General features: G+C 41.9%; 4 protein-coding genes across 4 annotated transcripts; 1 reads left to right on the top strand and 3 right to left on the bottom strand.

Moving 5' to 3' along the window:
- Positions 1-417: 417 nt before the first annotated feature.
- LOC129962136 (uncharacterized) lies at positions 418-1,491 on the bottom strand. Its single transcript, XM_056075874.1, has one exon. It carries the CDS (start codon positions 1,489-1,491, stop codon positions 418-420), a length of 1,074 nt encoding a protein of 357 aa, XP_055931849.1.
- A 958-nt stretch (positions 1,492-2,449) lies between these two features.
- LOC129962135 (uncharacterized) lies at positions 2,450-3,526 on the top strand. Its single transcript, XM_056075873.1, has one exon. It carries the CDS (start codon positions 2,450-2,452, stop codon positions 3,524-3,526), a length of 1,077 nt encoding a protein of 358 aa, XP_055931848.1.
- A 7,832-nt stretch (positions 3,527-11,358) lies between these two features.
- Positions 11,359-12,668, bottom strand: LOC129962134 (uncharacterized). The gene is made up of 2 exons (XM_056075872.1): positions 12,654-12,668; positions 11,359-12,429 (listed from the first exon to the last, which is right to left on the bottom strand). The coding sequence occupies exons 1-2, from the start codon at positions 12,666-12,668 to the stop codon at positions 11,359-11,361; spliced, it is 1,086 nt and encodes a 361-aa protein (XP_055931847.1).
- A 1,381-nt stretch (positions 12,669-14,049) lies between these two features.
- LOC129962132 (uncharacterized) lies at positions 14,050-15,126 on the bottom strand. Its single transcript, XM_056075871.1, has one exon. It carries the CDS (start codon positions 15,124-15,126, stop codon positions 14,050-14,052), a length of 1,077 nt encoding a protein of 358 aa, XP_055931846.1.
- Between the last annotated feature and the right edge of the window lie 1,855 nt (positions 15,127-16,981).

Here is a 16,981-nt window from a genome sequence, read left to right as displayed (position 1 = left end):
ACAGGACTATGAGCGTTAAAATCACCTATTATTATGAACGGTGCTGGCAATTCAGAAACTAATCTATCAAGTTCATGTTTATCAATGGCGGAATTAGGAGGCAAGTAAAGAGAACAAACTGTAATTAAGCGCGGAATCGCAGTACGAATCGCAACCGCTTGCAGTTGTGTGTGAAGTGGGATTATAGATGTGGGGTGGTCATGCGAGACGAGGAGAGCAACACCTCTCGATGCTCTATCAGAGTTACCATCTCTTCGAATCAAACTATAACGTTTAATTTTTGCTGGGTCGCTTGATTTTAAGTATGTCTCTTGAAATGCCATGCAGACAGGGTGAAAATTGTTAATAAAGTCCTTGATTTGGTGCAATTTATTGCGAAAGCCACGACAGTTCCATGAAATAAGTGTGGCCATAAAATCAGCGTTTACGTTGAGATTTTTTCTTAACTTTGCCTGCAGTAACATCATCGAGCTGCGTAGAAGGTTCCATATCCATTTCAGAGAGGTCTGAAGAGGATGGATTAATAGATAAAAGTTCATCAGGCGGAAGTTGATTGGTAATACCAGAAGATTTTAATTTTTTTCGGGGTTCTTTCGTCGGTTTGTTATTACTGCATACTTCAGGGTCTGTATGTAGAGCAACAGCTGCAACAGGTGAAGTACAACTGGAACTAGTATCTACAGGAGTTGCAAGCTTAGATGCATAATAGTCAGTTTTAGTTGGAAGTTTTTTCGTCTGTGTTACATTTGCTTTTAAAGGTTGTAATTTTTTGAGAGGAGGGCAAACAATTTTCGTTAATAATTTTTCGGTTTGAGTTGAACCGACATTAGTGTTTTCTGGTTTTGATTTCAAAAGAGAGGAATACGATACACCAGACTTAGGCATTCTATCATTGACTATTTGGCGGGCTTCTTTAAAGGTTATGTTGTTTTTTATTTTAATGGCTAGGATTTCTTTTTCCATTTGCCATTTAGGGCAAAATTTAGAAGATGCTGCATGAGCGCATGCACAGTTAGGGCATTTCAATATTTCTGAATCGCATGTGTTAGTTTCATGATCCAATGAAGAACATTTACCACATACCATTTTACCACGACATGATTGCCGAGAGTGACCATACCTCTGACACTGGTAACATCTCAGAGGATTAGGTATGTATGGACGAATGTTACACCGCAAATATCCAGCACGTATGAATTTTGGTAGAACAGGCGTTTCAAATGTAAGAACAACATGCTTTGTGGGAATTAAACGTCCGTCACGTCGAACATGAATGCGACGAGCGGCGCAGACCCCCTGGGATCGTAATTCTTCCACTAATTCTGTGTCCGAGTGTTGTACAAGAGATTGTTCCGAGACAACCGCCCGTGAGAAATTCAATGTCTTGTGAAGAGATACTTTTATTGGCCATGAACCTAAGGCAGTAAGTTTACTCAGAGTATCTGCTTGCTTTTTTGATTTCGTTTGAATAAGGAGATCGCCAGAACGCATTTTCTTAATATCTGATACTTCACCAATGGTAGATAGAATCAATTTATGTACAAGGAATGGAGAAAGCGCATGAAAAGTTTCATCAGTATGCATAATAAAATAACGAGAATTTGATGTTGCTTCGGTGACGTTTGAGAAAAAGCCCATACAAAGAGGGATTCAAATTCGGGAACCGACGGCACCGCCCACCACGGAGCCCAACTAGGGAAGGCAATTGCTGGCTCTGGGCATTCCCAGCCTCAGTATCCACCCTGGCGCTAGCCGGAACCTATACGCTAAGGGCCACTTCCAGGAACGTCTACCACCCTTAACGCAGAGCCCCAGAAGGTGACCCCTTCGCTTGATCCCCTTGAGCAGACCAGCCAAATGGCTGGAATACCAGCCGATTGATACACCGGGGACCGAAATGTACCACCCGTCTAATGGGTCGCCACGCACGGCATACACGTGGGGTTTTTGGCTGTCCATGAGAAGCAAGAAGCAAACAGAGCGGCGACAGCTTCTCATGGAGAGCTCCCTCGCTTGCCGTCGAGGGAAAGAAAAAACAAAGCAGAAAGCAGAAGGCGTAGGGTAGAATAAGAATAAAGGGAGTAAAGATCCCTGGGTACCTCGGGATTGGGACACCCGTACTCACCTATAGTAGGTGAGCCCCTGAGGGGAAGGTAAGCGCCGAGGCTGGGAATGGCCAGAGCCGGTGGCTGCCTTCCCTTGTTGGGCTCCGTGGTGCGCGGTGCCGTCGGGCCCGATTCTTCTTTAATATCGTATGGCTCCTCCTAAAAAGGCTCCCTTCGGTGGGCAACAAAGAACATTGAAACTTTCTCAAACTCTTCCTGTATTTGACATTTATTTCGTAATAAAACGATTATAGGACAATAACGAATCTTTCAACTCAGTTTCGCATTTCCTTGTTCAGAAGGCTATCTCTGCAACAGTTGGCGAGGTCTCCTCAATTCGTAAAATGCGTTCAGGGGATTTGCTAGTGCAGGTTAGTACTAAGAAGCAATCTCATCAAATTTTAAAGTTAAAAGCGCTGGCCACAATACCCGTTTCTGTCCAACCACATGTAGCATTGAATTATTCAAAGGGCGTGATCACTTGCGGCGAATTGTTTAATGTGCCGCTTGAGGAAATATTGAAGGAGTTACAGGGTCAAGGAGTGACACATGTACGCCGCATAACTATTCGGCGGGATGGACAACTCCTTGATACTAAGCACCTTATACTAACGTTCCATTCTCCTAAACTACCAGAATATATCTATGCCGGGTATATGAAACTTCCAGTGAGACAATACATTCCAAATCCCTTGAGATGCTTCCAGTGTCAGCGTTTCGGCCACTCAAAGGTAAATTGCCGCGGGACTGTCACATGCGCCCGCTGCGCCGAGAAAGGCCATGACAGCCAGCAGTGTACCGCACAAGAAAAGTGTGTGAACTGCGATGGCGCACACTCGTCTTTTTCACGGGCATGCAAACGATGGACTCTCGAGAAGCAAATCATAACACTTAAAATAAAAGAAAGCATATCTTATCCTGAAGCTAGGCGAAAGGTCTTAAGCCTGGTGTTGGTGTTTCAGCTAAGTTATGCATCTGCCGTACAAAAAACATTCTGTGCGAATTGCTCATGCCCAAACTGTATCAAAAGTAAACCTCAAACCAATCCACCTGAGAAACCATCCGACTCTGACACTGAAAAATCAACAGTAAGTGCTCCTGAAACTTGCAAACCGGAAACAAATAAACTTAAAGTCAAATCTAGCAAATCATTGAAACTAAAGCTTGCAAAACGCGGGCTTAAACCAAACGACCTGCCAATAAAGTTAAAGAAATCGACATCAAAAAATTCCGTAGCCTTGGGACTAGCTACACAAGGTAAAGTCCACAAGGACCTGACGTCCATCTTTGGTGGCAAGCTGAATAACCCATCTATAAAATTACATCCATCTGAGGATGAATCTGAGCTTGAAATGAGTTGCGAAGACCTGGCAACTCCAACAATTGTCTCTTCCCATTTATCCTCTAAACCAGTCTCTTAATGGGTACCTTCCTCTCTTGGAATTGTCGCGGCATTCGGTCTAAACTTCCCGACATCAAGTTCATTCTAAACAACTTTCATCCTGCTTGCATTGGTGTTCAGGAAACCTTTCTGACACCAAATATTCTCATCAAATTGCGCGGTTATAACTGTACTCGGAAAGATGCAGACACAGGATCTCACAGTTCTGGAGGCGTCTGTATCTTCACTTCAAATCTATATGCGAGCTCACAACTAAATTTACATACCTCTCTGCAGGCTGTGGCTGTGCAAGTTCACGTACGAACATTAGTCACAGTCTGCTGCATTTACTTACCGCCTCATGATGTCATCCGTCAACAAGATCTTGATAACCTAGTGGACCAGCTTCCTTCGCCTTTTATTTTACTCGGCGACTTCAACGGACATGGTACCTTGTGGGGGTCGGAGAGTACAAATTCTCGTGGGAGACAGATTGAGCAGTTTATTTCCAATAACTGTCTCTGTTCACTTAACAACGAAGAGAAAACATACTTTCACGAGCCCACACGAAGCTTCCATACTCTTGATTTGGCCATATGCTCTCCCGAACTTCTGCCGTTGCTAAACTTCACTGTTAGCAGCGATCTATATAATAGCGATCATTTTCCTATTATTGTCTCCCCTCAGGGGCTCACCTTCTTTAGGTGAGTACGGGTGTCCCAATCCCGAGGTTCCCAGGGATCTTTACTCCATTTATGTTTACTCTCCCCTCCGCCTTCTGCTGTCTGCTTGATTCTTCCATCCCTCGACGGCAAGCGAGGGAGCTCTCCTTGAGAAGCTGTCGCCGCTCTGTTTGCTTCTTGCTTCTCATGGACAGCCAAAAACCCCACGTGTTTGCCGTGCGTGGCGACCCATTTGACGGGTGGTACATTTTGGTCCCCGGTGTATCAATCGGCTTGTATCCCAGCCTTGTTTGTTTGTTTGTTGTATTTTATTGGCGCAAGAGCCATGTTTTGACTAAACTGCGCCAGTCAAATGGTTAAAATTATTTCAATACCAATTTAAAAGCGAGAAAAAAATTGATTTTTTCGAAACGTTTTAAAATCCAACATGTAAAATTGATGAATAAAACAAGAAATTGGATCAGAGACGATTTAAAAAGTCAATAAAATCTAAATAGAGTGATAAAATCCAATGATTCTTAAGAAGTGAAAAATATTTTTGTGGGGATATTCACCCACTAAATCTAGAAGAGTTAACGGTGTCGTCGAAGGAAACAAATGATTACGATGATGATTAAAAGAGGGACATTGTATTAAAATGTGTAAAACGGTAAAATCTACATGGCATGTCGGGCACATTGGTGCTTCATCCCCAAACAATAAATGTTTATGAGTAAAACGGGTGTGCCCTATGCGAAGACGAGTCAGTTTTACATCAATCTCTCGCATAGGTATAGCAGGCCATAAATCGACAGAAGTTTTAATTGAATGAAGTTTATTATGGACCTGTGTATCCCAGTCGTTCTGCCATAACTGGTTAATAAAATCAGAGAATGTTCTTTTCACATCTGCATATACAAGAGGATGCTGCAGAAACGAAGAAGCTTCTTTTGCAGCTTTATCCGCCAACTCATTTCCAAAAATACCGACATGGCTTGGAACCCAAGAGAAAATTATATTAAAACCCTTATTGCGAAGGGTACGTAAAGAGGATAAAATATCAACAGCAACCGGGTGAATTCGGTTGTTAAAATTAGAAAGGGTTTTTAAGGCACTCATGCTATCAGAATATAAACAAAATTTACGTTGGACAGAAAGTGAAATCTGCTGAAGTGCACAAAGAATGGCTGTAAGTTCAGCAGTAAAGACTGAACAAGAGTTATGCAGGCGATGACTGTGAATAGCAGATCCTAAAACTATTCCACAGCCAACATGTTCATCTGTTTTTGAACCGTCGGTGTAAATCGGTGTGTAGGAATGATAATGATTGCGATGAGAATTAAAAATTTGCTGAAAAACAATCGGAGCTAATGTAGATTTGTCAAAGCCGGAAAAAGGATTCAAGAACGAAAAATCTGGTATATCCCAAGGTGGAAAAACCAAAGGGTCTGAAGTTTCGAAGGTAACGTTGCTCAGGTTCGATTCGTTTATAATTCCTTTGATCCTCTCACTGAAAGGTAGTATATGAGAGGGGCGAGCATTATAAAGTCTGCGGAGGGAAGCCGGAAACTGAATATGGGACATCGGATGTTGTGGGACGCAAAGTGTTTGAAAATAGTATTGAGTAGAGATTTTCTTTCTGCGTAAATCAAGCGGTAACTGATGGCATAAAACATAAAGGCTCTTTACAGGTGAAGTGCGGAAAGCACCAGAGCAAATTCTTAGAGCTGAGTGATGAATGGTATCTAATCTGCGTAAAATAGAAGGTCTGGCAGAACCATAAACCATACATGCATAATCAATGCGAGATAAAATAATAGCATTGTAGATACGAAGAAGGGATGTGCGATCAGCACCCCAAGATGTACAAGAAAGCACCTTGAGGATATTCAAGGACTTTTCACACGTCTTCCGTAATTGCAAGATATGCGGGAGGAAAGTGAGTTTCTTGTCGAAAACCACTCCTAAAAACCGCATTTCATCAATAACAGGAATAGTAACATCTCTTATTGACAGAATAGGGTCAAGATGAAGGCTCCTTTTTCTACAGAAATGGACACACTTACTCTTTTCAGCTGAAAGTTTATGTCCATTCTCATCGCACCAACTCAACAATTTGTTGATAGCATTTTGTAATTGCCGTTCAATTAAGTGCATGTTACTCCCTTGACAAGAGATCTGCAAATCATCGACATATAAAGTTCCGTTGACAGATGGTGGCAAAATATTTAAAATTTCACTAAAATGTAGGATAAAAAGTGTTACGCTGAGGACACTTCCTTGCGGAACACCCTCAGCCTGAATAAAAGCATCAGAATAAAAATTGCCCAGGCGTACTCGAAACGTACGAGTCGACAAGAAACGTTCAATAAAAATTGGGAGGTTTCCTTTAAAACCCAAGTCAGAAAGTTTTTTTAAAATTCCATAACGCCAAGTACGGTCATATGCCTTTTCTATGTCAAAGAAAATGGAGACAAGGTGATTTCTACGGACAAACGCGTTACGAATTTGGGTTTCTAATTGAACAATATTGTCAATAGTTGAACGTCCTTTACGAAAACCACTTTGTTGGGGCGGAATGCAAGTTTTCTTCTCCAGTTCAAAGACAAGTCGGGCATTGACCATACGCTCAAGAGTCTTACAAAGGACACTAGTTAGAGCAATCGGTCTGTAGTTCAGAGGGTTAGCAGGATCTTTGCCCGGTTTCAGAATGGGAATCACAAAAGCTTCTTGCCACTGGTATGGGAAATTTTGCTCACTCCAGACTCTGTTAAACAAATATAAGAGACTAGAGAGCGATTCCTCATCTAAATGGCGAAGCATATTATATGTGATTCCGTCTGGGCCAGGGCTGGTATCATGAGTTTGAGATAAAGCTGAAATTAATTCGATCATCTTGAACTCGCAATTGCACGGAAGAGGTGTTCGAGCATGAAAATTCAAAGAATGTTTTTCCGCGCGATTTTTAATTGCTATGAACGAAGAACTATAGCAATCAATAGCGGAATTTTGTGCAAATGTCTGCCCAAAAATATTAACAATATCCAATGGAGCAGAGTGAGTCGTACTTCCAGTTTTAAGAACAGGAAAAGTAAATTCCCGATAGACTCCATTTGCTGACTTCACTTTCTTCCACAATTGTTTACTTGTAGTACAAGGTGTGATCGAAGATACATATTTTATCCAAGAATCCCTCTGACTTCGACGACGAGTGCGACGAGCAATGGCTTTAGCACGTTTGAATGCGACGAGATTTTCTGTGGTGGGGTACCTTCGGAAGATATTCCACAGCTTTTTCTGCTGTTTGTGGCTGTCACGACAGGCTTCATTCCACCAGGGTTGTTGTTGTTGTTAATTCCGTTTTTATGGCACAAGGGCCACACATGGCCATGCTGCGCCAAAACATGTGGTTAGAGCTGTGAATAAAAGGTAAAATTTTAAATATCATAATTGAAAAATGTTCTTAAAAGCATAAAGTCCAGAATAAAAGAATCGGAACAAATATAAAAGCTAAAAAATTTCAAATGTGAGGGTAAAAACCAATGGTCTTCAAATATTTAAAAATGTTACAATGGGGACGTTCTCCCACCAGGTCACAAATATGTGGTGACGATGCACCAAAAAAAAGTAATCGATGGTGATTAAAAGAGTAACATTCGGTTAAAATATGGATGACCGTATAATGAACATTGCATGATGTGCATAAAGGACATCTTTCACCCAACAAAAGATGTCTATGAGTGAATCGGGTGTGGCCGATGCGGAGTCGAGTCAATTTGACATCGAGATCACGCACCGGGACAATTGGCCATGGTTTTATGTTGGGTTTTATATTATGCAATTTATTTGAGATTTGAGAATCCCAAAATGTTTGCCATTGCATGCGTATGTACGAGATATAACTCTTCTTTATATCACAATAAGGAATTGGCCGCCGCAATAAAGTGGATGCTGCCTTTGCCGCATTATCAGCAATTTCGTTTCCAATTATACCGACGTGACCAGGAATCCAACAAAATAAAATCTGAATATTCCTGGAATTCAGTGTTCGTAATAGATGAAGTATATCCCAAACCAAAGGATGCTTAGAATTTTGAGGTTGGTTGAGAGAAACAAGAGCGCTCATACTGTCTGAGTATAAACAAAATTTACGATCATGTAAACTTGAAACTTTCTCAAGCGCGAGTAAAATCGCCGTTAGCTCAGCTGTGAAAACTGAACACGAGTTTCGCAAGCGGCAACTAAATGTTTCTTGAGAAAGGACAACCGAGCAGCCAACATGACCAGTTGTTTTTGAACCATCTGTAAAGATGGGAATGAATGCAGAAAATTTATCACGATGATTTAAATACAGCTTTTGGAAAACAACTGGAGCTGTATTCGCTTTATTATATTGTGAAAAAGGATTATGGAGGGAGATGTCTGGAATATCCCATGGTGGAAATGATATAGAATCTAACTTACAGATTTGTACATCCAAAATTTGAAAATCAGCAAGCATTCTTTTAGTCCTTTCATAGAAAGGAAGAATGTTAGAAGGACGAGCCGTATATAATCTTGACAGTCCAATAGGCATAGTTATATGGCATATAGGATGATTTGAATAACTCTGAAGACGAAAAAAATATTGAGCGCTTAACTGTTTTTGGCGCAAATTCAATGGCATTTGGTTACAAACTACATACAAACTATGTACCGGTGATGTGCGGAAAGCACCAGAACAGATCCGTAAGGCAGAATGATGTATCGTGTTCAAATGTCGTAAGACATTAGAGCGAGCAGTTCCATACACTTCGCATCCATAATCAATACGGGAGAGTATAACAGATTGATAAATGCGAAGTAAAGATGTCCTGTCTGCTCCCCATGATGTTGTTGAGAGGACTTTCAAAATATTGAGGGATTTCTCACACCTCTTTCTCAAATGAAGAACATGAGGAAGGAAGGTGAGTTTTCGATCAAAAATAATCCCCAAAAAATTTACCTCCTGAACTACTGGAATATTAACATCCCGTATATGTATTACAGGATCAGGATGGAGTCCCCGTTTTCGACAAAAATGTACACAACGGCTCTTTAAAGGGGAGATCGTATGCCCATTTCTGTCACACCAAGCAGTAAGTTTGTTGATAGCTCTCTGAAGTTGCCGTTCTATTAAAGCCATATTAGATCCCTGACAGGAGATCTGCAGATCATCCACGTATAACGTTCCATAAACGGATGATGGTAAAACATGAAGGATTTGACTCAAATGGAGAATAAAAAGGGTGACACTTAAAACACTTCCCTGTGGGACACCCTCATTTTGAATAAAAGCATCGGAAAAAGTATTACCAATACGAACACGAAAAACACGAGTGTTTAAAAAATTCTGTATAAAATTTGGTAGGTTACCCCTAAAGCCGCAGTCAAATAAAACCCGAAGGATTCCGTATCGCCAAGTACGATCATATGCTTTCTGTATATCTAAAAATACAGAAACAAGGTGGTTTCTGTTTACAAACGCGTTACGTATTTGCGACTCAAGATACACAATATTATCAAGAGTAGATCGTCCACGACGAAACCCACTCTGGAATGGCGGGATGCATCCATTTTTCTCCAATTCATGAAGAAGGCGCGCATTAATCATGCGCTCAAGGGTTTTGCAAAGGCAACTTGTCAAAGCGATTGGTCTGTAATTTAATGGGTCTTTGGGATCTTTCCCTGCTTTTAAGATGGGAACTACAGTAGCTTCTCGCCACTGGGTTGGAAATAAATTTCCACTCCAAATTCTATTATATAGATAAAGTAGGTGTGTAAGAGATGTTTCATCCAGATGCCGAAGCATACTGTACGTAATTCCATCAGGACCTGGACTAGTATCTCGAGTTTTGGAAAGAGCACTTTTTAATTCATTCATCCGGAATTCGCAGTTATATGGCAGATTCTTTCGGGTCCTGAACTGCAAAATGAATTTCTCAGCTTGTTTCTTTTTTGAAAGAAAGACTGGATTATAAGAACCGTTGCTAGAAACGCCTGCAAAAGTTTCACCAATGGCATTAGCTATGTCAAAAGGCGAAGAGAATGCAGACATTTCTGTATTCAAAACAGGAAAATCGAATTCTTTATAAATGCCATTAGCGGCTTTGACCTTTTTCCATAACTGCGCACTAGATATAGTGGATGTTATTGAAGATACATATTTTATCCAGGATTCTCTCTGGCTGTAACGCCGGATACGACGAGCGTTTGCCCTTGCTTTCTTAAATGCTATTAAATTTTCCGTAGTTGGATACCTGCGGAAAATTCCCCACAACTTTCTTTGTTTTTTATAAGCGTCGCGACAAGCCTCATTCCACCATGGCTTGCAAAATTTTCGTGGAATAGGACATCGTTTAGGTATGGTTGCATCAGCTGCTCCTATAATACAGTTAATTACATTTTGTACAGCATCAGTAATGCTGCTAGAAGTGATCATAGATTCAGTTAACACTGCATTCCTAGTGAATTCAACCCAGTCAGCATGTTGAAAAGCGTACGCTTGTGGAGAATTCATCAAAATGTTACTTTCTGAATGGGATACAATCAAGGGGAAATGATCACTGTTGTAAAGATCACTTGCAATTTCAAAATTCAAAAAGGGAAGGAGTGCTGGAGAACAAATAGCCAGATCAAGGGAATGAAACGTAAGTGTGGGTCCGTGAAAGTACGTCTTCTCGTCATTGTTTAGTAGACAGAGACAGTTATCAGAAATGAGTTGTTCAATCTGTCGTCCACGCGAGTTTGTACTCTCAGAACCCCACAAATTACTGTGCCCATTGAAATCACCTAATAATATGAAAGGTGCCGGTAATTGTTCTATCAACATATCAAGATCCTTTTGAGGAATAACATCATTTGGTGGTAGATAAATGCAGCAGACAGTCATCAAGGTTCGAACATGAACCTGCACTGCTACAGCCTGCAAGGATGTGTGAAGAGAAAGGGTGCAACTAGGGTAGAGATTAGATGTCAGTATACAAACTCCACCTGAATTTGCAGCTCCAATATCACTATCCTTCCTTACTGAGTTATATCCTCGCAATTTTAAATAAGTATTTGGTTTCAAGAAAGTTTCTTGAAGTGCAATACAAATAGGGTGTGTCGCATTGATAAGAGCTTTAAGATCTGCAAGTTTCGACCTGATGCCGCGACAATTCCAAGAGAGGAAAGAAACCATTAAACGGCTTTAGGGGGGAACTTTATTAATGACAGTATGTGGAGTTGCTTGCTGATCGCAACTCATTTGGATATCTTCTTCATCCTCTGAAGGATGGATTTTTAATAGCTCTGTACTTGTCGATGGATTACCAAACAAAGATGGTAAATCCTTGGTAGCGAGACCAGCTTTTCCCAGTTCTAGAGCAATTGATCTTTTTGATTTCAAATCTTTAAGAGAAGATCCCTGTTTCGAATGTTTTAAAGCAAGTGATCTTTGAGATTTAGACATTTTTTTCTTGTTTACCTTGTTTGGCCGTTGTTCTGCTATTGGACTATCAGGGATTCGATCTGAATCAGTATCAGTTGTTACAATAACAACACGTTTAGTTTGTGTTGCAGATACTGAAACAGATTTTTTAATGACAGATGCATAGCTTTTCCCTTCTGTGGGAGTTTGAGCTTGCACCAGGCGTTTAGCTTCAGGAAATGTTATGTTGTTTTTCACTTTAGTAGTGACAATTTCTTTCTCAAGTTTCCATTTAGGGCAAGAGCGAGAATAAGAAGTATGCTCACCCCTGCAATTCACACATTTTTCATTAGATGTGCATTCAGAGCTCTCGTGGCCGGCTACTGCACAACGGGCGCAGGTAAGTGTCCCGCGGCAATTAGCTTTTGAGTGGCCAAAACGCTGGCAATTAAAGCACCTCAAAGGATTCGGTATAAAAGGCTTTACTGGCAATTTCATATAGCCTGCCTTTATAGTCTCAGGTAACTTGGGAGAATTGAATGTCAAAATTAAATGTTTGGTTGGAAGGAGCTGTCCATCTCGACGAATATTGATGCGACGCACATGAGTCACTCCTTCAGGTTTAAGCTCATCAGTAATTTTTTCCAAAGTATCATTTAGTAATTCTCTGCAGGTTATCACACCTTTAGAGGAATTCAGAGTTCGATGAGTAGTGACATTGATTTGTATTGTTGCTAACGCCTTTAGTTTTAAAATTTGTTGAGCTTGTTTACGAGAATTTACCTCAACAAGTAAATCTCCAGAACGCAGCTTTCGTATGGAAGTAACTTCGCCAATAGTGCTTACAATGGCCTTTTGAACAAGAAACGGCGATACCGAATTAAATGTTTCTTTTTCATTTGAAACTCTCTGGATAACAAAAAATTTATCAAAGGTTTGAATTTTTAAAGAATTTTCAATGTGATGCGTAAGTTTAGATTTCCCCATATGATATTGAAGATGATTCGGGCCCGACGGCATCGCCCACCACGGAGCCCAACAAGGGATGGCAGTTACCGGCTCTGGGCATTCCCAACCTCGGCACTTGCCATAATGCTAGCCGGAACCTATACGTTGGGAGTCACCCCCGGGGACAGTGACCACCCTTAACGCCAAGCCCAAGGAGTGACCCCTTCACTTGATCCCTAGCAAACCAACCACTCAGGTGGCTAGCTACCAGCCGATTGATGCACAGGGGACCACAGTGCACCACCCGTCTTTCAAATGGGTTGCCACGCACGGCCAACACGTGGGGTTTTGGCTGTCCATGAGAAGCAAGAAGCAAACAGAGCGGCGACAGCTTCTCATGGAGAGCTCCCTCGCTTGCCGTCGAGGGATAGAAGAGATACAGCAGACAGCAGAAGGTGTAGAGGAGATTAAACATAAATGGAGTAAAGGTCCCTGGGAACCTCGGGATTGGGACACCCGTACTCACCTATAGTAGGTGAGCCCCTGAGGGGCAGCAGAAGGCGGAGAGGAGAGTAAACATAAATGGAGTAAAGATCCCTGGGTACCTCGGGATTGGGACACCCGTACTCACCTATAGTAGGTGAGCCCCTGAGGGGTCATTCCACCAGGGTTTTCGGAATTTCCGTAGGCGTGGTGAAGTTTTAGGAATTGTTTTTTCAGCGGCACTAACTAAACATTTAACGACGTTTCGTACTGCTTCCGTGATGCATGTAGTATTGACCATGGACTTTGTAATTTTTGCCAATTGCCTGAAAGCATCCCAATCCGCTCGCTGGAATAGATAATGCTGTGGCAGACAGGTTCCACAGCCTCTATCAGCATGAGAGACAATTAGAGGAAAATGATCACTATTATGGAGATCATTTCCAACTTTCAAATTCAAAAATGGCAATAACTCTGGAGAACATATGGCCAAATCGAGATTATGGAAGGTACGAGTGGGTTCATGAAAGTACGTTTTATCATCCTTATTGAGCAGACAGAGACAGTTGTCAGTTAAAAACTGTTCAATCTGTCGCCCACGAGTGTTTGTACTTCCCGAACCCCACAAGGAACTATGTGCATTGAAATCACCAATGATCAAAAAGGGTGTTGGAAGCTGGTCCACCAAGTTCTTAAGTGCCTGTTGGTTAATGACATCATGAGGTGGCAAGTAGATACTACAGACTGTAACCAGTGTTCTAATATGAACTTGTACAGCCACAGCCTGTAGAGGTGTATGTAAATTTAACGGTGTGCTCGGGAAAAGGTTTGATGTCAAGATGCAGACACCTCCAGAATTGTGCACTCCTGTGCCTGCATCTTTTCGAACACAATTGTATCCACGAAGTTTTAATGGGATGTTTTGTGTCAAGAAGGTCTCTTGTATACCAAAACAAACAGGATGAAAATTGTTAATTATGGTCTTGATGTCATGAAGTTTGGACCGCATGCCGCGACAATTCCAAGAGAGGAAGGTACCCATCAAGAGAGTCGCTTGGAAGTAGAAGGAGCAGTTGTTGGAGTTGCCTGGTCTTCGCAACTCATTTCAAGTTCGTCTTCATCCTCAGACGGATGTAATTTAAAGTCGGGACTGTAAAGTGTGTCGCCAAAGATGGATTGTAAATCCTTATGCACCACACCCTTAGTTGCTAGTCCCAAAGCAACAGAATTTTTTGAGGTTGATTTTCTCAATTTCTTTTGCAAGTCTTTATGTGTAAGGCCACGTTTTGATAAATTTAAGGTCAGTGATGTGTGTGATTTTGACTTTGATTTTGATTTCTGCTTAACAGGTTTAGGGTTGTCAAGTGCAGCATTTGTAGAAAGCTCTGTGTCAGAGTCTGATGTTTTTTCAGGAGGGTTGGAATTTTTGACATATTTTATACAGTTTTCACATGAGCAATTTTCACAAAACGGCTTCTTAACAACTGAAGCATAGCTGACACCAGGTATGGGAGTTTGAGCCTGAACCTTTTTTCTAGCTTCAGGGTAACTTAAATTTTCTTTCACTTTAATGGTAGTAACTTGTTTTTCCAGTGTCCAGCGAGGGCAGGATCGAGAATAAGAGGGGTGTTTGCCTTTGCAGTTCACGCACATTTCTTGTGCAGAACACTGCTGACTGTCATGACCTTTTTGTGCACAGCGGGCACATGTGACAGACCCGCGGCAATTTGCTTTCGAATGACCGAAACGCTGGCACTGGAAACACCTTAATGGGTTGGGAATATAGGGCCTCACCGGCAACTTAATGTAGCCTGCATATACGAATTCAGGTAATTTTGGCGTCTGAAAGGTAAGAATATGGTGCTTAGTTTCGAGGAGTTCTCCGTCACGCCGTATAGCAATTCGACGAACGTGTGTAACTCCTTGTGATTTCATTTCAGAAGTTATTTCCTCTATGGGGACATTTAATAACTCTCCACAGGTAATGACGCCTTTTGAAGTATTTAAAGATTGGTGAGGGGTTACTATGACCGATATCGTTGCCAAAGCCTTAAGTTTCTGTATTTGGTTAGCTTGCTTTCGAGATGAGACCTCTACCAGCAAGTCGCCAGATCTCATCTTTCGAATGGATGAGATTTCTCCGACTGTTGCTTGTATAGCTTTCTGGACCAAGAAGGGAGATACAGTTTCAAAAGTCTCTTTTTGTTCGGAAACACGTTTAATAACGAAAAAATGATCAAAATGTTCATGTTGGTTAAGAGAAATATGTGCTTTACGATGCCCACTGAAGGGACCCTTTTTGGGAGGAGCCATGCGATATGGTGATTGATTCGGGTCCGACGGCACCGCCCACCACGGAGCCCAACAAGGGAAGGCAGCCACCGGCTCTGACCATTCCCAGCCTCGGCGCTTACCTTGGTGCTAGCCGGAACCTATACGCTCGGAGTTACCCCCGGGGACAGTGACCACCCTTAACGCCAAGCCCAAGGAGTAACCCCTTTGCTTGATCCCTAGCAGACTAGACACTCAGGTGACTAGGTACCAGCCGATTGATGCACAGGGGACCACAGTGCACCACCCGTCTTTCTAGTGGGTTGCCACGCACGGCCAACACGTGGGGTTTTGGCTGTCCATGAGAAGCAAGAAGCAAACAGAGCGGCGACAGCTTCTCATGGAGAGCTCCCTCGCTTGCCGTCGAGGGAAAGAAAAAAAAAAGCAGAAAGCAGAAGGCGAAGAGGAGTATAAACCTAAAGGGAGTATAGATCCCTGGGTACCTCGGGATTGGGACACCCGTACTCACCTATAGTAGGTGAGCCCCTGAGGGGTTGTATCCCAGCCATTTGACTGGTCTGCTCAAGGGGATCAAGCGAAGGGGCCACCTTCTGGGGCTCTGCGTTAAGGGTGGTAGACGTTCCTGGAAGTGGCTCTCAGCGTATAGGTTCCGGCCAGCACCATGGTAAGCGCCGAGGCTGGGAATGTCTGGAGCCGGTGGCTGCCATCCCTTGTTGGGCTCCGTGGTGGGCGGTGCCGTCGGAACCCGAATTTTTTTCTGACTCTTATGGGTTTTTTTTCTTCCGACACTGAACCGTTTTCTGAAACTGCTCGTTTTGTTATTCTTTCCATTACTGATGGAAAAATCTCAATTATCTCCTTTTGCCGTTGAAAAAGCTTTGAAAGGTATTGGCGGTAGTCCAAAATCAGTCAAGAAACTTCGGTCGGGCGACTTATTGATCGAAACAACTTCTGCTCTTCAAACCAAATCCTTTTTGCAAGCAAAATCATTTTTAAATCATCCAGTTTCTGTAACACTTCACCGAACACTTAATTTCTGCCGTGGTGTTATATCTGAAAAGGAACTCTTGAATTCTCCAGAAAGTGAAATTCTTGATGGCCTTGCCAGCCAAGGTGTAATTGCAGTGAAACGCATTTTTATGAAAAAAGGAAATACTCTGGTTGCCACTAATAGTATTATCTTAACTTTTAATACAACGAAATTACCATCCAGCATTAAAGCAGGCTACTTAAACTGTAAAGTACGCCCTTATATACCTAATCCTATCAGGTGCTATAATTGCCAACGTTTCGGTCATTCCAAGACAGCTTGTAGAGGGACACAGACCTGTTCTAGATGTGCAACTGCTGGCCATCAAGCCAATGAGTGCACTGCAGACCCACAATGTGTAAATTGTAAACAAGCACATCAATCTGACTCTCGAGACTGTCCACAATGGAAATTAGAAAAGAAAATCCAAGAACTTAAAATAAAGAAAAACATATCATACTTTGAAGCAAAAAAGCTGTTGACACCTGAACAAAGGCCACTTTCTTATAGCAATGCAGTGAAATCAGTAACTTCCTCAAGTACACTGACTGATGAAAACATTACAAAAATAATTTGCCCCCCGTTATCTAAATTAAAACTGATAGCTAAGAATTTTCCACTCAATAATACTTCTGCATCCATTGAAACTGG

Source organism: Argiope bruennichi, chromosome 2 (genome assembly GCF_947563725.1).
Source record: "Argiope bruennichi chromosome 2, qqArgBrue1.1, whole genome shotgun sequence".
Classification (NCBI taxonomy): domain Eukaryota; kingdom Metazoa; phylum Arthropoda; class Arachnida; order Araneae; family Araneidae; genus Argiope; species Argiope bruennichi.
The sequence above is the reverse complement of the archived record's forward strand: the minus strand, read 5'-3'. Positions and strand labels throughout refer to the sequence as shown.

What these genes read in the sequence shown, in the direction of transcription:
- LOC129962135 (XM_056075873.1), top strand. Translation starts at nt 2,450, where the DNA reads ATGCGTTCAGGGGATTTGCTAGTGCAGGTTAGTACTAAGAAGCAATCT.
- LOC129962132 (XM_056075871.1), bottom strand. Translation starts at nt 15,126, where the DNA reads ATGAGATCTGGCGACTTGCTGGTAGAGGTCTCATCTCGAAAGCAAGCT.
- LOC129962136 (XM_056075874.1), bottom strand. Translation starts at nt 1,491, where the DNA reads ATGCGTTCTGGCGATCTCCTTATTCAAACGAAATCAAAAAAGCAAGCA.